Here is a 21091-nt window from a genome sequence, read left to right as displayed (position 1 = left end):
TTTTACTTTGCTGCCAGGGTTTGGACCATTGTAAATCAATCCAAAGATCTTCTCAGTGACCACAGAAACATTTCCACCCTGACAAGGACTGATCTCTTTAACGATGACCTCACCTCTGTCCACAGGGCACGAGGGCTTCCTAAATAGATAGATAGGACTGATGTTAGACAACATTCCTGACCCCCACCACCTTCAAAACAACAACTGAGGCAGTATCTTTTCGAAATGATTGTTTTAGTTCCTCTGCTACAAGTCCACACTTGTAAAACTCTATGCCAAAGTGTAATGAAAGTGTTCTTGCACCTCGTGATGGCCATAAGTAAACAGGATTAAATCCTGTAATAATGTCATGACTGTAACATGGTTCATGATATTATCCTGTGAGTAAATATTGTACTTAAATGTAATTAAATGCCCAATGCAAAAAACGTACTAAAATATAACAATTCACAAAAAAGGATGCATCACTTTCAGTTTTTCTGCTAATCAGCATGTCTGCAAATGAACCAATCGCTGCAGAAAAAACTTGCCACACTGACAAGTGTTCTAGCCAACCCACAGGTTCCCAGTCCTGGTCCTGGAGAACCCCCTGTCTTGCTAGAACTACACTATTATGTCAGGAATTAGCTGACTACAGTGTTTTAGGAGCAAGCAAACACTGAAAAAAGTGTAGGTCGGGGGATACGCCATGAATGTGTGGTGCCCAAAGGTCACCAGTGCCACCCTAGAGTGAAGCATGACCACCGCTCTAGTTAGACATTATAATAGGTTATAGGCTCGACTATAGCTGTAACTAGATAGGCTAGTTTGCAAAATAATAAAACACCATGTATGGGTGTTAGCTAACGGGTTTTCACACGCTAATGTCATGACTATCACGATATTATCCTGCGAGTTAGTTGATCTTCCTGCTGCTCCCTACGTGTGTGAGGGGTTGCCACAGCAGACCAACCGGTCCACACATCAACTTGGCACAGGTTTTACATCGGATGCCCTTCCTGACACAACCCTCCCATTTTATCCAGGCTTGGGACCGGCACTACATCTAGTTGCTGGGGTCGGGCACTGGCTGGAAATCAAACCCCGGGCCTTCTACATGATAGGCGAGAAATCTACCACTGAGCCACCAGTGCCCTTGATATTATCCTGAGATAATGAGGATGATATTATCCTGCGAGTAAATGTTGTGATTAAACGCTCAATGCAAAAAACTTAGCTGATTAGTTGATTATGGTGTTTTAGCAGAAAGCAAACTCTGAAAAGTGTAGGTCAGGGGGTGCACCATGAAGAGGGTTGGCAATCTGTAGTCTGCATGAATGTGTGGTGCCCAAAGGTCACCAGTGCCACCCTAGAGTGAAGCATGACCACCGCTCTGGCCTCCCAAGTTAGACATTATAATAGGTTATAGGCTCGACTATAGTTGTAATAGGCTAGCTTGCAAAATCTAAATCTCAGGGAAATCTGTAACACTGTGTATGGGTGTTAGCTAAAGGGTTTTCACACAGGAAGGCGTAATGCCTACCCCAATGCCAATGCCGGGAACACGCCACTTTGGGTGCCATTATGATATGATAAGATAGTTGAGCCTGTTAGCCAGGATAAGCTAGTTTAAAAAAATGTAATGCCCACAAATGTGTGTAAATATCATTTCATCATTGTCCAGTGGTGAGGACTGTCAACAAGTGTAAGGTTGTGTGGGAACAAGAGTAGCTAGCGAACACACCGTTTAGTAGTTCATAAGATTTAGCATAATGTCATGTTAGCTTTGACTTTTGTTGTCATAGGTAACCATCAAATGTTGCTCAGTTGTGTTCCTTATGTGTTATGTTGATGGGGATCCTACTTCAGCCACATGTCATTTCCTATAGCTATGGATATGAGTAGTTTATTAGCACCCAAGACTTCCACCCCAATAAAGTCATTTTTCGAATGACCTGGCCACCCCCATTGGAACCTGGCCCGAGAATATTTTTACATTGTTATTCATTCATTCATAAATAAATAAATAGAGTCCAAAAAAAGAAGTTACAAATTATGTACGCCTCACGTCAATAGGAGTACACAGTGCGCATGCGCACGGCATGTAACAGCTGTTTGGACCACTCCTCACCTGTCCATATTCTCCACCACGTGAGCGGTAATAATCCATACTTACGAAGACGAGGATGGAGAAAATAAAAGTTTAAGACATTTTTACGCAGCAGAACACGAACAAGGAACTCTGTATAAAAGTACAGTACTCATTTCCTATGTCCCGAACAGCCCCAGCAAGATCTGGGGGCAGCAACAGAAAGCCCTGGAGATACGTTCAGGTCGCATGAAGGTGCTTTAACAAACTTGCCGTAACTTGTAATAGCGCAAGAAGTCTGCTTGAGCATACAGAGAAATGTTTTCTTACCGAGATACTGGCGCATGTCGAGCAGGAGTCTCGGGGGTCCGCCGTTGAGCTGGTAGAAGAGCGAGCCGAGGCTGAAGAGCAGCAGTGTGCCCATGCAGAAGCCATAATCACGCAGTGAGAAGCGCAGCCAAAGGGCCGACAGCCAATCTCCCTTCTTACCGTTCCGATCTCTGGTGTGATTTGCAGTCTGATGGTGGTTTAGTCTGGGGCTGCCGTTGTGATTCTTCATCGTCTCCTTGCATGGAAGCGCTGAGAGTGGTCGTCACCCATCCGCAGCTTTAGGGACAAACTTTGTGTAGCGCATTTAGAAACACAGAAGCCTCAGAGCCCGCGTTCACACTGCTCCTCAGCGTCTCTCTGTTGCTCAACCATTCTTTTCTGTGCTGAAGTGAAGTCGGGAATCCATCCTGTTTCCCCGGGTTAGTGCCGGTGTCAGATTACTGAGCCAGGAGGAAAAGTTCAGGCGGAGGATGTGCGCGAGCTGGAGCCACACAGCGCCACCGTGCGGCCACGCGTCTAAAACCCTGAGAGGGTTCTAACTTTTATTTAAAGGTGCGTTAGATCAAAATTTATCCACACTAAAAAAAAAAATCTCAAGATTAAGACACAAAAACTAGCAGGATTTGCTTGGTGATTTTTTTAAAAGCGAGACGAGCAATGAGGCAAATAAGGCAATGATTAGCATCGGATTAATATAAACCGGGATTATTTGTTAACCCGGGTGAAAGTGTGAGCAGTGTGAATCGTCAAACCAAATAACCCAGGAGTGAATTGACCCACAGTTCACAATCACCACGGGCAGTGTTGCCAGATTGGACTGAAGATTTCCGGCCCAACTACAGCTCGTCCGTTTCAAACAATACCAGCGCAAAATGCATACAGTGATAACTAATACAATAACAAACAGAAAACCCAGCACAAATGGGTTAGTGCAAAGGGCACTATTTAGACACACATACACACTATGTTAGCTACCTGTACACGTTTTATTAAACATGACATCAGAATTTTATAGCAGAATAATAGCGTATAAACACGCTTACCTTTTTATAGGGAGAACCATTCTTTTCAGTAGGATTTTCTATATTTACCTCACTTTGGCATGATGATGATAAAAACACTTACAGCTTTTCTAATAATTTTGTGATATTGGCTTAATGATTACAACAAATACAACGACCCGCCAATCAAGATTGAAGTCTGACTGGACAGGGCTCTGCTGAACCTTATTGGCTAAACTGAGCCATATTATTAAAACGTCAACATTACATATTATTATCCGTTTGAACGGAAAATGAATAAAATATCGTGTTTATAGTTCAAAATAAAAACCCGCCAGTTGCATCAAAAACCATCCCAAATTTTATCTACCCGGCCAATGCATTTTTTCCCGGTTAGACGTGACGAAAAGGAGCCCAAATGGGCAGGAACCCATCCAATCTGGCAACACTGACCCCAGGGGAACTATTTGAAATGGCGTGAAAAGCCCTAGAATTGGTTCAACTCGAGTTAGCATTAGCATTAGGTTGTCATGACATGACTTTTTCAATAGCATTATAAACACGCACAACACAGACTTGTGAAAAAAGTCCAAATTTGTTTAACTCTCTTATCAGCTTATACGCACTTATTAAACCCTTATCAGCTCTTATAAGTGTTAAGCTGAACATACTAAATATCATAGCTGTGGAGTGAATGGGTCTTATGCGAATACCACAGCTTAGCGCTTATTAAATTATAGAGTAAGCCATGGCCTCAGGAGAGAAGGATTACATGCCTGAGAAAACCTCTTTTGAAGGAGAGTCTATAAAAAGCCTGACAGGATAAACAAAAACGTCCTCCAGACCGTCAGGCAGTTTTTTATTTTATTTTTTTACAAAGCCACGTTTTTCTGCGGCTTTAAAAAATCATCATATTTTTATCACATTCTACATATTTTCCAGTTTAAAACAATCCACTATTGCACCTTTAAATTTGCACAGAAATAATATTTGCCCAGAGGACCATATGTGGACCATCACACACCCGTACAGTATATGGTCATTTCCAAAACCACAGATGCAGTCCTCCCTTTGCTGTAATGCTGTAACCTCCACTCTTCTGGGAAGATTTTCCACTAGATGTTGGAGCGTAGCTGTGCCCATTCATCTACAGGAGCATCAGATCACATAAGATAAGATCTTGGTGTTCAGCTCCAAGGTGTCCAGTGGAGTTGAGGGCAGGACTCAAGATTTTCCACTCCAACGCCGGCAAAGTGTTGGAGTTTCTGGACCTCACCTCATGCTGGATCTAGTGTGAGCCCCCTAGGTTCAGTCAGACACTAGACAACCGTGTGCTTCAAAGTTTGTTGCAAAAGTTTGATGAAGAACCACCTATACTGCACGGTGTAACCATACAGCTTATTTTGTATACATCTCCCCCTTTCACATAAGACTTCATCACCTCATGCTTCACCCTGGCTCATTAATTGCTGTGTTTCTCTTCTTATTCTTTATATCTGGTGTATAAGTTACATGAGAGTTATAGTAGCATGCTAATGTATAATGACCTTGGGTTCAAGAATGGTGTCATATAACCAGATGTGGCAGTGGAAGCAGTAGCTCAGTGGTTACGGTGTTGGCCTACTGCTCAGAAGGTTGTGAGCTTGAATCCCAGGATGACCAAGCTGCTACTGCTGGGCCCTTGAGCAAGGTGTGTAAATACTCAGATGTATAAATGTATTATTCATAATTTAAACTGGTATGATACATGAATTAATCATTAAATCGACTCCTTAATGTAGGCTTTAGTGATATTGCCCCCTTTAACTAAATTAAACACACACACACACACACACACACACACACACACACACTGCTTTATAGCCCACTGGACTCCAGTTTGAGAGCCACTGGTCTAATTTTCTAGCTCTTAATAAAGTTTTGTAAAGAGACCTTAAATTTGGACCTATTAAACTTTTTGGTCAGTTGATAATTCAAGTATCAATCCATACTCAATAACTACAACATAAAAACTTACATAAAATTACAGACCTTTACATGATTTAAAACAGAATTCAGTCAGGCTAAGGACAGTTCAGACCTTCAGGACTTTTTGACCAACTCTATGGCATTGTTCGATGCTCAGGAAAGCTCAGGTTTGTTGATGTTGGCGTAGCAGGACTCTTTGTATCAATGTCCATGGTGCTTTCATGCAGAGGTGGACGAAGTACACAACTTCCTTACTTGAGTGAAAGTACAAATACTACTGGTCAAACATTACTCCATTACAAGTAAAAGTTGTAAAGACAGATTTTTACTTAAGTAAAATACTCAATACTTTCTGTGGAATTAAGAGCTTTTAGAATGTTACAAAACCTATAGAAATTAAACTGAACTGACAAAAAAAAAAAACACACAGGTATAATCATTTATTTTTAAATTTAACACTCCTACCACCCCCAACAAAAAAGTACCGGTACATCTCAAGAATTAGAATATCATGAAAAAGGTCAATATTTTTTGTCACTCAGTTCAGAAAGTGAAACCCATATATTATATAGATTCCTCACACATGGTGAAATATTTCAAACCTTTATTTCTTGAAATTGTGATGATTATGGCTTACAGATAATGAAAACCCAAAATTCTGTGTCTCAGAAAATTAGATTATTACATAAGATCAATAAAAAAAAAGGGATATTTCAAAGAGAAATGTCAGACTTCTGAAAAGTATGTTCGTTTCTATGCACTCAATACTTGGTTGCGCCTCCTTTTGCATCAATGCGGCATGGCATGGAGGCACTCAGCCTGTGGCACTGCTCAGGTGTAATGGAAGAACAGGTTGCTTTGATAGCGGCCTTCAGGTCATCTGCATTGTTGGGTCTGGTGTCTCATCTTCCTCTTGAGGAAGACTCTCTATGGGGTTCAGGTCAGGTGAATTTGCTGGCCAATCAAGCACAGTAACACCATGGTCATTGGTCATGGTACCTTTAGCAGTGTGGGCAGGTGCCAAGTCCTGCTGGAAAATGAACTCAGCATCTCCATAAAGCTTGTCAGCAGAAGGAAGCATGAAGTGCTCTAAGATTTCCTGGTAGATGGCTGCGTTGACTGTGGACTTCAGAAAACGCAGTGGACCAACACCAGCAGATAACATGGCAGGCCAAATCACTGACTGTGGACACTTCACACTGGACTTCAAGCAACATGGATTCTGTGCCTCTCCACTCTTACTCCAGACTCTGGGACATTGATTTCCAAATGAAATGAAAAAACTTACTTTCATCTGAAAAGAGGACTTTGGACCACTGAGCAACAGTCCAGTTCTTTTTCCCCACAGCCTAGGTAAGACACTTCTGACGTTGTCTCTGGTTCAGGAGTGGCTTGACACGAGGAATGCGACATTTGTAGGCAATGTCTAGGATTCGTCTTAAGCTCCCCCAAATTCTTGAATGGATTTTGCCTGACAATCCTCTCAAGGCTGCAGTTATCCTTTTTGCTGGTGCACCTTCTCCTACCACACTTTTTCATTCCACTCAACTTTCTATGAATATGCTTGGATACAGCACTCTGTGAACAACCAGCTTCTTTAGCAATTACCTTTTGTGGCTTACCCTCCTTGTGGAGGGTGTCATTGCCTGTCTTCTGGACAACTGTCAAGTCAGCAGTCTTCCCCATGATTGTGTAGCCTACTGACCCAGACTGAGAGACCATTTAAAAGCTCAGGAAACCTTTGCAGGTGTTTTGAGGTAATTAGCTGATTAGGGTGCGACACCATGACTTTCCAATATTGAACTTCTAATTCTCTGAGACACAGAATTTTGGGTTTTCCTTATCTGTAAGCCATAATCATCACAATTTCAAGAAATAAATGCTTGAAATATTTCACTCTATGTGTAATGAATCTATATAATATATGGGTTTCACTTTCTGAACTGAGTGACAAAAAATATTGACCTTTTTCATTATATTCTAAATTTTGAGATGTACCTGTACACATCTATGTGTATCCACTCATGCACATTTCCAATCAAATGGTCTGTAAATGAAGACTGGTCAGAAAAAAAATCTAACCTGCTTTAAAACCCAGCTACACAACTGTAGCTGTACAACCACCCAACAGCAACACTGCTTTAACAAAGAGTTATATATATTTCCACAATCCATTTACACCGTTTTAATATGCATTTACACCATTGTCCAGGATCCTTCCTCCTGTGTGCAATGCGCTGTGGGCAATATTATCCATTAGAGTGTGCATTGTTCTGCACTTTGAATTTCTAGCGGAAGTAGTAGACCATCCAGGAATTTTTGGAATACTCTTTTCAGTATACTACGATTTGGGGCATACTAATTCTATTTTTGAATACCATTTAGGACACATCGTATGAGAATTTGGACACAGCATACGTTTTTGTGTGTTAACTAACATCAATACCAATGTGTTGGTGGTGTGTAATATACAAAGCATATATTCGTCCATTTTGTCAGCAATTGAGTTCAAAAAATTATGGAAAACCACTGAACTTTACAACACGTGACGCTACAAGAGTGAAAAAAAAAATCATCCTATGATAAATGTAACTACTTTCTACTCAATGACATTGACAGAAATGTAGTGGAGTAAAAAGTAGAGTATTTGTCTTTCAAATGTAGTGAAGTTAAAGTAAAAAGTATCCAGAAAAAATAATACTCAAGTAAAGTACAGATACTCAAAAAGTGTACTTAAGTACAGTACTCAAGTAAATGTACTTCTTTACTGTCCACCTCTGCTTTCATGCCTGGCTTTTTGGCTCTTTTAGTTCTATCTTGTCCGGCTCAACCTGCCAGAGTCCTGCGTTAGAGACGCCTTCCTCCAGATTCTTCTTCTGCTCTTGCCTTATTCCTTCTCATGGGTTACTTCTGCTTACAGAAAAGTTTATTCCCATTGTAATAATCTGACTTGAATCCTGTAGATTTGTATCATGTCATCAAAACATTATTTATATTACACGCTCATTTTGTACTGCTTTTTCAGCATGCTCATTACTGTTCCTATTTCCTCTTCTAAACATCTGTATACTGTAACGATTTCTAATCCCACTCAAGAATCTGTCACTCAGATTCTACACTTTATTATTCCACTATCAGGATTGGGATCTGCTGATTGTGATGACCCTAGGACATGACGTGGGCATTGTGGACCATGGAAACGTTGTAGAACAAAGGCAACCAAGTCGAATAACTGCATCTAGTCTTCCCTCTGTTATGTTATTTAAACGTTAGTTTTTATTTCATCCAGAGCTCCAGGCTTGTACACACTCAGTGTCCACTTTATTTGCATTCATGCAGTCATGAAAATGAAGGTCAAGAGCTTCAGTTAATGTTCATATCGACCATCAGAATGAGGTGAAACTGTGACGACTTTAACCGTGGCATGGTTGTTTTTGTCATATGAGCTGATTTGAAACACACACAACAGTGTCTACTGTAGAAACAAAAAAAACATAGTGGGTAGAAGCACCTTATTGAGAAAATTTCTTACTGGGGAAAAATCAGACAGGTTTGAGCAGCGAGGAAGAATAAAGGAACGTGTGGAAAATAATAGAAATGGTTATTACAAAGCACATACAGCTAACAAAGTGACAACGAAAGCTAATCTTCAATCCCGTGAACGTGTCTAATCCTCAAGCTGAATAAATTCGAGACACAAACACAGACGTAACCCTCAGTCCAGTCAGAAGATATTTTACTTCTTTATTACACTTCAGAGTGACAAATAGTTTTAGACTTTTTTTTTGTTTGTTTGTTTGTTTGTTTTCAATACACAAGCAAAATCTTTATAGACAATCATTAGCTAGGTCAAAGAACAAAAAAAAATCATTTGTACACAGATATTTTACAATAGGTACTGTAGCAGGACACTGGCTAAAGCAATATGCCAAAAAAAAAAAAAAGTATAGTATTGCTATTTTTTTTTCATATATATATAATACACCTAATAATTTGATATGAAAAAGAAAAAAATAAAATAAGTTATTTAAATATTAATTACGTATACAGAATGTGCAACACGTTTGCCACAATTTCGTATATGTAATTCGGATCATTTGAAGGAAATTTCAAACCAATTCAGCTTATTATTTCTCGAATTAATGAATAATGACAGGGAAAAACAAGAAACAAAAAAAAAAAAAACACCTTAGCTCTAAACCAGCATCAATCCACTGCAATCCTCCACATAAACCCTGAATGTAATCCTCCATCTGAGGACTTTTTACTCGTTTACTCATTTGTTCTTCCTGAAAAAAAAATCCCCCCTCCCCTTTAATCTGTATATACTCGAATATAAAGTGCATTTTATAGTAATTAGTAACATTTTATATGAAATATTTATGTACATTTTTATAAAACTCGCCATTACACCGTGATTGCATTGTTAAGAAGGCATCGGTTTCTGATTTTCCCGCTCCTCCGTGTTTGGGGTGCCATAAGTTTCGACTCTAATGTAAATTGTAAATTGTGCTGGAATTTTTTATTTTTTTTTAAAAAAAGGAAATCCGTCTCTCTCCAAAATGTGCCTTGGTGTGCGTTTAAGTTTAGCGAACGCTTCACTCTAGCAGGATAGAAAAATGTGTGCGGTCAGTCAAGTTTTCCACAAGGAGACGTTTTTCTTGCGTTTTTTGTGTAAGGAGTCTCCAGTGTCAGCACTTTGTACCAGTTAAAGGTTAAGCTGGAACTTTGACGTTTTTTCCCCTGTGCTTTCTTTATATGGGACGCTCTGTTGTTGTTGTCGTTGTATTCACTTTGAGGGAGAGGGAAAAAAGAGACGCTGGTGGAAAAAGGTTAAAGGGGTTAATAGCTCTCATGAAAATTCAGGAAACTTGTTTAATTAAGTGTAAAAAAAATCCTTAGAATCAGTAATCATTGGAGGTGTTTGGGCCACATCGTACCTCCTGACCTCATTGTCGTAATCCTCATTTATTTACAAGCTTCCTTAAAGTTCACTAATGGGTAGAATCCCATCCTCCAGCCTTCAGATCAGAAGCCATGCCAGCCTGCTGTCTCTTTTTCTCTCTCACCCCAAAAAAAACCCCTCTATAGCTACAAGAGAGTTACCGAAAAGAAAAACATCGTTATGGGTCCCTTAATGTAGAGACTCGTCGGTCTGGAGCATCAGAGCATCTTCACTGGTCTGGATTCCCACTCAAGACATTTTTTTTTTACAGAGCATCTTCCAGGAGGACGAAGGAAGCTGTTCTCTCTGAGCCCTTTTTATGAGTTTTTACGGTTCAGACTGTGCTTTACACTGCTGGGCAAGGAGTTTAAATATCAGAATTTTATGTATTTGCCACAGTGTTTGGGAGGTTTTCCTCAAAAGCTCTAAAACATCTAAGTGTTTTCGTTAAATACAAACACGTTATCGCCGCTGCGTCACCCAGCCGAAGACATTTATTACTGTCGTGTCGATCGTTTCATGATGGCAAAGGCAAAGCTTAAAGATATGTAAATGATTCAGGAATAAATGATTCGATCCCAGAACAGACAAGTAATGAAAATTAGATACTGTGTATTAGAAGATTAAATGCTATCTGAATATACATTATTAGATGTATACTTTAACTAAGTGAAGGCAAAACAAAAAAAAAAGCTTTACAATGCTTTACAACTTAACCCCTTGGCACCGAGGAAGCTGAAATGGCTTACGGACTATACAAATATATATTCCCTCCTGCAAAATAAAATAAAATACACATCATCCTGAGCTAAGTGCTCAGAACACTTAGCATTAAAACCAACACCGGGAAGTGAACCGATCGATATTCATTTCTACGAGCTGACAAGTTGCGTGTTGAACAGATTAACCTGCAGGAAATGACATCGCTTTGGCCAGGCTACGACATCTCGCTGTGCTGGAAGAAGCACAAAATGTCCTTCTTCCTTACAAACATGCGTTCATTAGAACAGGACAAAACAGTCTCGAGTCTTAAGCCAGAATCTTTAGAAAATCTCAAAAATCATGTGCTCTCACTATCTCTCTCTTTTTTTTAAAAAAGCAAGCCTTTCAGGATTGGTACAAAGATCTACCACTAACAGTTCATGGAAGCCACAGAAGTCCTTTCTGTAAACATCAGCAAAACAGAGTTAAAGAAAAGGACAGAACAAATGCTTGGAAGATGCAGATGAAGAGATTTTTTTTTGTTCATGAAATGCTACAGAGAACCCCTTCCGTATTTCTCATCCTTCATCCCTCAGTCCATTCCAGCACTTGGTTTTACTCCACTGTAAGTTCACCTGATCCTTAGATTAGCGCAGGCAGCAGTTCGTGGCTATCCATAAAGCAGCCACGTGTCGTTAAGTCTGTGTTGCGCTGCTGGCTGCAATGAGCCGAGCTTCGCTGAGCAACCGGTGGATGTGTCGCTCCTCCTGTAGTCCTGCCTTGCGTACCGCTGCCTCAGTAAGAGCAGACAAGCGGCCCAGCGTGTCGTAGCCCGCCGCCAGCAGGAGGTCGGAATACATGGGCATGCCAATGGACACCAGCCAATCGGAAACGGAGCTAAGGTGCACTGGAGACACGGGCTTCCGACACATGTCCGTCAATCCTCCAGACGGAATCTGTGGAGAGCAGAGGACAGAATTAATATTAGCGCATTGGGTTTGTTTGCTGAAAAGTGCTAGCTTTGAAATATGAGTTTCTGTGAATTTTTGTTTCCACTACATTTCTGTGTTTTAATAGTTTTATTTTCCTGCTGGAAACCTATGCACACATGTCAAAGCGTAGCTATGAAAATATACCAGGAAAAACAAACAAACATAAAAATGATAATCAGATGCTTTATTTTCCCCGAGCTGGGAATCTGAGGCAGAGACTGAAAGCCTTTCAGTGAAGCAGATTTCGTGAGAAGCAAGCGGCAGAGAGTGCAAGCGAGCTTATAACGTGACAGAAAACACCGCCACGTGAATTTTTTTCCCCCTACAATGATGTCATATTATTCACCAAAGCCTTGCGAACATCATCACCACAAGAAGTATGCTGAGGCCTTAACTTGCATCAAGCGAATCAGCGAGGGATGAATATTCCAAAATAGCATTCCCAAAAACCCCGGGAGCCATTTTGTAAGTAAGAAAGTAAGAAAAAAAAATACATTTTATATGAAGATGCTTTTAGGACAACAAGTCTGAAATGTTAGATGTTAAATGTTAGATCCCAAAAACAGGTCTCTGGCTACAGAATTTCAATTAACATCCTCAGTACAGCATGAGAGCACTGTTGAACGGACTTCCTCCCAATTTTTCCCCTCCAAGTGCACCTGCTTTTAATGAAGCCCTGATGTGCATGCCTGCATTTTACAGTTCAAAAGGTTGCTTATGAGCAGCCTCTGTGAATGCAGCCTCTGGCAAAGCCCACATCAACGAGACCCAAGCAGTGGCGCTGTACCAAAAATGCCTGGCAGTGTTGGCAAGGATCACAGTAAATGGGTTTGTTGAGAGCAGAAAGCAAAACAAAACACCATCAAACGTTTCTTTAAATAGCTTTTCATTAAAAGCATCTGCAAGCTTATTTTAAGGGGGTGGGACAATATCGACAGAACCCTATAAACTCCCAGGACTGATAGAAGGTAATGCTTGATGTGACGAGTATACTCTGATACTGTGTACTAAATCAAGATCTGCTCCACGAATCTGAAATTCTGATTAGGAGCTGAAGGCAACTACATGAAATTGAATTGAACTGAATTGATACCACACAGGACATCATTTGTGCCAATGCTTTACATCACCATTAAAATCTGGAATCTTTTAGTAAGACGAAATAATCGAAAAATCAAAATATTTAGATGCTGATAAAACGTTAATACTGTTCCTTATTTAATACATTTTATCTTGTTATTTTTTTCTTTGTAATGATGTCCAGAATCGGTTACTCACGGCCATGCGGTGCTCCTTGCGTAGCTGCTTAACTCTTATCTGGTCCAGAGTGGAGGCCACGTCTTTCAGTGGCTGCTGGAAGTCCTCAGAGTATCTCTGCACCAAGAGCCGAGGAATACCGCAGCGGCCATGCTGGAGGAAAAAAAATAACGAAAGAGTAATTTTAGTTAGAAAAAGTATTAGCCGGATATTAGCAGGACATGGAGCGGCTTCAGGATGCCTTATCTACTGAACAGATACATCCTACACCTGCTGCTTTAATATCTGCAGGATACTTTTAAACAACGCTTTAGTCTAAGCCTGAACAACAACTAAAATTTGCAAGCTATAAAGCTTACTTCATGTGGTTTCTAGTGGATTTTAAGGTTGACCAGCACCGTATTACAGAGTGCCCACAGACGTAGGCTGACATGAAAACAAGCTAAACTTTATGCGGTAGTTACAGAATAACGAGGCTATTGTGACTCCATCATTTGTTTAAAACGACAAATAATGCAACCTAACGAGTCTCTGGGGGAACTGGCAAAATGGCTGAGACTTCTAAAGAACAGGCTTTTAATTCTGAGGTCATTTCATCTGTTGGAACATTTGAGATGGAGAAACCCTCAACTTCCATTTGCAAGGGTTTTTTTTTTTTTTAAAAATGATGGAGGATGCCAAACAGATGGACTGCATGGAAGCACTACTTCATGTTTACGTGATGTGTGTCAGATTAATCATGTCACCTTCTGCAGTCGAAGGAAAGATGAGTCATATGCAATGCGAAATGACAAGCATTTGACTAGACTCCAGGTTCAAGAGACGAGTATCATTTCAAAGCATATTTTCCAGTAAGAAAGCTAGAACAGCCAATGTGTGTTTTATATTCACTTCAAAACAACTTCTTGTACTTTTGTTTTGTGAAGCTCATGCCAAAGTGCCAATGGAACTCGCTTGGTCGATGGTAAACGTCGGGAAATGTAAGGTTAGACTGAGACCACAGAGGTAACAGAGAGGTAACGTACGTGCTACAGCCATTAACAGCTTAAAGTTTAAGGCTATAATGTGCAAGGCTGTGATTTCCAATCTCATTCCTGCTTTAACCCTAAGTTTACTTTTCTCCATGTCTTCATCATGAGACGCTTTGGTGTCTTAAAAGAAAAAGCGTCTGACAATTAAATAACTGTAAATGGTCCAAAACCTTCAGGACCTGTATTTATGAATGCACACCCAGCCCACCCAATCCAATAGACTAACAAGCATAAATTATACACACAGACCAAATCCACAGTTATGTTCTTTCCACCCATGTTGGCCCTGTTGTGTGTGGTGTGGGCTCCCAGGTTTAGCTCAGTGCTATTGCTGGCATGGCAAAAAAAATAATAAAAAAATACAGCATATGTGCTGGTTATGTCTAAAGCAAACCGAGCGTTTAACAAAGAGAAGCAGGTCTCAGCAATGCTGTCTTGCAATTAATAACAGTCACCTATCTGCATCGATGAAACAAAATGAAATATTACAGAGGACAAGATGCTGTCACTTAAAGAAGAAGGAAATAATGAAGAAAAAAAAAGAAAGTGTACTCTAAATGCGTTTTAATTCTAGCTCTAGTCATTGCTCTTGTCGTGTATCACTGCCGAGAAGCTCCAAGTCACCAGATCTGTCCACGACAGCAGCTGACATTCCTTAAAGATGACTTCACTTCAGGGACCCGAAACGAGAAGTCAAAACATATACACGTCAACATAATCATCTATGACTGTTAGATTCTTACAAATGGTGAACTGCTGCCAATTATTGTAACGGTACATTTCCTTTTAGAAGCTTATTTTCATCGAAATATATGCCAGAACCAAAATCCAGGACTTCTAATACATCAAATGAGTTCTAGGATAATGCCTGACTTGTTTTTCTGGACTCAAAAGACCATGATACAAGCTTATTTTATGCTTGGCATTTTGCTTTCACCTCCCGAGCCTCATTATGCTGTCATGAATAATTTTGTTATGAACAGAATTCTGTTGCGCGTCTCTTACCTTATCCGAGTAAGGCTCTGCCATAAGATCGATGCCCTCTGAGCCAAGCTTCTCCTCCAATAGTGTCTCCAAATCAGTCATTTTGGCATGGGTGATCTTCTTGCCCAGGGATATCTTGACTCCATGAATCTGTGGGCAGGCAGACTCGGGCAGGTCAGAGAGCCATGGTGGTGGTTTCTCTGAATCATCTGGAGACACTGACGTGGATGGGATACCTTCAGAGGGGCTAGTAGGACTGCTTATGGGTTTAGAGAACAGGGTTGGCGTGCCTGGACTAGAACTTGGCAGGACCAAAGACGGGTGTCGCAACCCATTTAGCAGGCGCTCTTTGGACTTTTTGGCAGGAACAGGAGGGGGAACAGGAGGCTTTTTGGGGTGAGTACGAGGTGCCGGGCTGGTTGGGGCAGATTCAGGCTGTTTATCTGGAGTTTGGCATGAAGGCTTGAGAGGCAGTTGGGTGGGCACTAAAGGTCTCTCGACTTTGTTTGTGCTGCACAACTCTGTTTTTGAGTCCAACTGGGATTCTCCACTGTTCTGAGTGCTGGACTGAAGAATTGCGGAGTTCGACTCTTTCTGTCTTTCACCGCCATGTTGGGGATCATTTATTTTCTCCTTGCTCTGGTCAAAGGTGTGCTGCCACTGTATGTCCCCAAGAGAGTGAGACCGCTTCCAGCGCTGTGGAGCATCTAAAGTCCCATCAAGCTCCTCACAGCTGCGACTGGCTGGCATTTGACGCCTCTGTCCTGAACGAAGGCCCTTTCTCAGACCCAGAGAACGCAGGCTGAAGCCCTTGATAGGCCGGGAAAGAAAGTGCTTGGGGAACTTGCGTTCTTTCTTGGACTGGTGCTGCAGCTCCTCAGTGGAGTTGTTGATGGGAAGCGTGGGGAAATCCAGAGACTGGACTCGACCGGATTCAAAGCCAGAAGAACGGCGACTTGAGCGAGATGCTTTACGAGGCTTACCTGTAGTAACACATGAACTTCAGTTTTAAACCTTCTGACTTTTATTGTAAATACATAGGTTCCAGTTTATTAGAAACACACTCCCTGTTGCCACAGTCTGGAGGGTTAATGGGCACAGAGTGAACTGGTATATTTTGGCTGTTGTTGCTCCCCCACTCTTATGCATTAATGGTGGAGTGGCTGGTCGCTCTATGTCCCTGGATGCTCTCCCCGGACGCCCACCTTCTGACTCTCCCTGTTATGCTGTCATAGCTAGTCTTACTGGAATCCCTGCTTCTGGTTGGAGTCTTATCCCTTAGAGGCCTCTCACTGTTGCTGAGGATGGCCCCATGTGGACTACCTGGAGATACATGGGACTGCTGTGGATGGAGCCACTTGGAGACTATGGCTGTGGCTTTGAACTGCTGTTTTTACGCTCAGTTCCATCATTGAACGTTAGATGGCAGGAAGAAATGCTTTGTTAAAAGCACTATACAAATAAAATTGAATGGAATAAAGGCTACAGCATACAAAGACATTCTACACAATTGTGCTTTCAACTTTATGGCAACATTTTGGAGAAGGCTAACATATGGTGTGATTTTCTCATACTTTTGGCCATATAATGTATTAGTGGTAGGGCAGAAGTGCTCCTGGGGCTTTTGTACATTTAATGGTCAGTTTATTAGACACACTACCTTATCGGTCCCCATGTAAATATACAGTTAGAGACTATAGCTCACCTTTTCTCCATGTCTCATGTATGTTCGTTTTCCTCAAGACTTAAGTGTACTGCTATATGCTTGGTATTTGTGATTGAACAGCCTTAAGCTATATGTGCTATAAATATTCTGGAAATTAGTTTCAATGTATTTTCATTGAACACTGAATACGGTTAATAATAATGTTTACTTAGCCACTGTGAATATTGCCTTCATGTGCTATCAGAATTCTCTTCACTTCCCAGTTCTGAAGTGGTAATTACGATTAAATCGTGTTCACGGTCTTTATTGTTGGAAAGAACATGAAGCATGGACAGAGCCAGGTTCATTCATACATATTTCTTTTTTTCTTTATTTTTATTTTAACGCTATAACAGAGCATTTAGAAAAATGAACTAAATACGTCCTTCAATATGTACAGAAACTGTAATGTTGAAAGGTCAAAATTACATCCGAGTTTCCCAGTCATAATTACGACTTCAAGTGTCATTCATGTGCGACTTCCTAGTGGAAAACTCGTAATTACGATGATTCCGATAGCATGTGAGGGCATATGAAGACAACATATGAAGGTTTATTTTGAAACTTAAGGCACAACAGAACCCTCAGATCGTTAGATGGAAGCATGTCAGTATGTGTGTGTAGAAATCAGTGTAGAGATCAGAGAACGTTGGAGGAACAAGCATTCCATGAAATGCCTAAAGAGGTTCATGCAACAGAGATGAAGGTTATTTTGTGTAAAATTGAGAAAGACAGGACACTGCATGGTTTTGAAATGAAACTCAAGTAGATCTCATGTTTAATAAGAATTGATAAATGTGCAAAAAGTGCACTTTTATAAAAAAAGAAAAAAAAAGAAAAGAGGCATGGAAAGAAAAACAGACCAAAAAACCAGCAAAAGGGAAACAAAGAAGTACAGTGTTTCGATCATTTTGGGTTTATTTTTCACTGTGGCAGATTGCATGTTATTTCCCATCCCTCATAGACAAAAAGGATCATTATCATAAGATGCCATATGAGTGTTAAGAAGACAGGAATTTCAAATATTTTACATATTAACAAAAGGCTCTGTAATATGGACTCACATTCTGGTCCCTGCATCAGAATATATTCATACAAAAACCTCTTCATAAAAATCTCCAGCAACAAACTTTCCTATGTACAGACTAGTTTCATAAAACTTCCTGAATCATTATTAAGGCACAGATGATTTGCTGTTTAACGAAGCCAATGGACACACAACATTCTCAGAATAGCGCAGGATATGGAAGATAAACTGAGGGCATGAAGCCTTTATTATCGCCACACATACATTGCAGCAACTCTTTTCACCCAGCTGAGGAAGTTGGGGTCAGAGCGCAGGGGCAGCTATGATACAGAGAGGGTTAAGGGCCTTGCTCAATTGGCCAGCAGTGGAGCTTTGTGGTGCTGGGGCTTGAACCCCGATCAACAACCCAGAGCCTGGGCACTTGAGCCACCACTGCCCCCCGGATAAGAGACGCTTTAGATTAGTCAGGAAGCTAAATTCTGCACCTGCCTGCATGTCTGCCTGTGGGGTTTTACACTCTTCATACTGCTGAGGTTTCCAAAATTGGAAACATAACACCTAAATATAACTAAGATTTTTCCACTTTTTACTGAATTGCCTTGTAAATCAAAAGCAGATGCCTTGAGTGTTGCTGGTTCTGATTTCTTTTTAATAAAGTGCCATAAAAATGATGACAATTTTATTTATCAGAATAAATCAAATTATAGTAGCATGCTTGCATTTAGATGGAAACATACAGTCTCAGTTTCTTATTAAATACCCAGAAGGGTTGAGAATGATGTCGCTGAAAAACATCAGTCATGTGTGTCAAAGTGATGAAGAAGTAGGGCTAGAAGATGAAGAGTGGAGTCTTTAAGATGGAGAAGTGTGATTATTCGGCCCGTAAAGAAAGACGGGAGAAAAGGAAGAATGATGAGGAAACCAGGACAGAACGACAGCATGGCATTCGATCCTGAGATGATGACGGCGTCTCATCGGCTGTTAGCAAGTGTGGGCAGGAAAGAGGCGTGGTCTACCAAAGAGAGGCGGATGTCATGGCGGTGCTAATGCTAGGTTGAAGATGAGGATGCGATGGAGATGCTAAAATAATGCCTGGTTACCGTTCTCCAGGTTTTCGCTGCTTTCATAGCAACCGGAGTCCCGTGGGGAGTTAGCTGCCATGCCCCTCCCCTCACAGAGGAGTTTTTCCTGGGAGCCAGAGAGGGCACTGCGCTCTGGGTCACTGCTGCCTGTAATCACACACACACACACAAACACACACACACACAGTGTTAAAGAGTGTGTTGGGGCTTTCAACTGCAGTATTTAGTACTGAAATGCATTACTGAGCCTAGAGTGGGATAGCCTAGAGACAGAACTACACTATCACATAAACCACAAAAGGTGAAAACCTTTGGTCAAACTGTTTTTTGGGGCCAGTGGGACTGGGAAACTTTCCACAGGAGTGAGCAGCACTAGGTACGATTAATCAACATTTCCAAGGGTGTGAGCAGGATTGGTCAAACTTTCTAAGGGATGACTGGGATTGGTCAAACGTTCTAAGGTTATAAGCAGGATTGATCAGCCTTCCTAAGGGAGTGAGTGGGATTGATCAGCCTTCCTAAGAGATGACCGGGATTGGACGAACTTTCTAACGGAGTGACTGGGATTGTTCAAACTTTCTAAAGAAATGAGTGGGCTTGTTTGAACTTCCTAAGGGATGACCGAGATTGGCCAAATGTTCTAAGGGAGTGAGCAGGATTGGTCAAACTTTCTAAGAGAGTTAGTGGGATTGTTTACACCTTCTAAGGAAGTGAGTGAGATTGGTCAAACTTTCTAAGGGATGAACAGGATTGCTCAAACTTTCTACAGGAGTGAGTGGGATTAGTCTCTATGTGAATGAGCAGAATTGGTCAAACTTTCCAGTGGAATGAGTAGAACTGGGCATTGTTTCTGCAGTAAAGTCAGTAGAAGTAGGATTTAGGAGTCCCTCATACTTCTCCAGGGTGTAGCTATACTCACTGTCATACTCCTGCAGTAACTCTACAGCAGTGAGCAGTACAGCTCTGTGCTGAGGGTCTCTGATATTCAGCTCATCCAGATCCTCTTCTTCAAGCAGCTTAAAGGTGTCCAAATCCTCATAACCATTAAACAAGAATGTAGGCATGTGCTCCTGGAACACAACACACACACACACATTCAAGTCAGCACCATTACACTGAAATGTGGTCACTCTGGTAACGGAAAAAAAAGACCTTAGTTTTCCAAGAACTCATCATTTTAATATTTATCTCATAGACTGGAGTATATTTTAGTCTCTATTTTCATTAGTAAAAATTATTCAAGCAGCCTGAAGTACTTGAAGAATGAAAAAAATACTTAATGCTATGAGAATGAAACTGTATGTGTTCAGATAACGCTAACTCCCCAGGTATTTGAGGCACTGGTTTAACATCAACAGCGGATCTGAGATGATGGATATTATAATCCTTGTTTATTGGAACGATTGTGAAGACTCGCAACTTCCTTTTTAAACTCTTAAACCTGCTCATTTCCTTTTAAGTACAACTTCAGAATCTGTCTGTTGCATCCAGTTGGCTGTAAGACACTGGGAAAGTGGCGAATTTTAGACATTTCTGCAGTGGGTGGGTGTATATGTGTGTGTGTGTGTCGAACACGTCGAAATCACAAAAATAAAGAGAATCCCACGAGCAAATCTATAATTCCACTTGGTCTTGGTCTCCATTTTGTCTTTTTTTGTGTTGATGTGAGTGCACAGCTGTTCTACCAGACACAGCTCATTTAGTCTAACCATAAATATATATGTATATATTATTCTGACACACACACACAGCCATTATACAGACTGTTCCAAACGGCATGTATAACTGACAAACAAACACACACACATTCACACAGCCATTATACAGACTGTTCTACACTGCATGTATAACTGACACACACACACACACACACACAGCCATTATATATATAAAAAATAAAAGTATAAATATATATGTATATATTATTCTGACACACACACACACACAGGAGGTCTATCTTTGGATGGTCATGAAGCCATTATGTGTATGGTTTCAACTT

The 21091-nt window shown here is 40.8% G+C and overlaps 2 protein-coding genes across 9 annotated transcripts in view; both read right to left on the bottom strand.

Moving 5' to 3' along the window:
* usta (uronyl 2-sulfotransferase a) overlaps positions 1 to 2850 on the bottom strand; it is an 82441-nt gene extending 79591 nt beyond the window's left edge. Inside the window, exon 1 of one of the 2 annotated variants that reach the window (XM_058393622.1) lies at positions 2399 to 2850. In XM_058393622.1, the coding sequence (XP_058249605.1) occupies positions 2399 to 2503 (105 nt within the window). In that variant the 5' untranslated portion in view covers positions 2504 to 2850. The remainder of the gene's footprint in view (positions 1 to 2398) is intronic. The other variant, XM_058393621.1, reaches the window with a different exon arrangement.
* Positions 2851 to 9705: 6855 nt separating this feature from the next.
* The window catches only part of sash1a (SAM and SH3 domain containing 1a), a 330459-nt gene continuing 319073 nt past the window's right edge, over positions 9706 to 21091 (bottom strand). For all 7 annotated transcript variants that reach the window (XM_058393605.1, XM_058393606.1, XM_058393607.1 and 4 more), the window contains 5 exons: positions 20012 to 20162; positions 19111 to 19239; positions 15300 to 16261; positions 13285 to 13416; positions 9706 to 11970 (listed from right to left, as the gene is read on the bottom strand). In XM_058393605.1, coding sequence (XP_058249588.1) covers positions 11710 to 11970; positions 13285 to 13416; positions 15300 to 16261; positions 19111 to 19239; positions 20012 to 20162 — 1635 coding nt within the window. In that variant the 3' untranslated portion in view covers positions 9706 to 11709. The remainder of the gene's footprint in view (positions 11971 to 13284; positions 13417 to 15299; positions 16262 to 19110; positions 19240 to 20011; positions 20163 to 21091) is intronic.

Source organism: Hemibagrus wyckioides, linkage group LG06, assembly GCF_019097595.1.
Source record: "Hemibagrus wyckioides isolate EC202008001 linkage group LG06, SWU_Hwy_1.0, whole genome shotgun sequence".
NCBI lineage: Eukaryota > Metazoa > Chordata > Actinopteri > Siluriformes > Bagridae > Hemibagrus > Hemibagrus wyckioides.
This window is presented reverse-complemented; position numbering and strand designations above follow the sequence as displayed.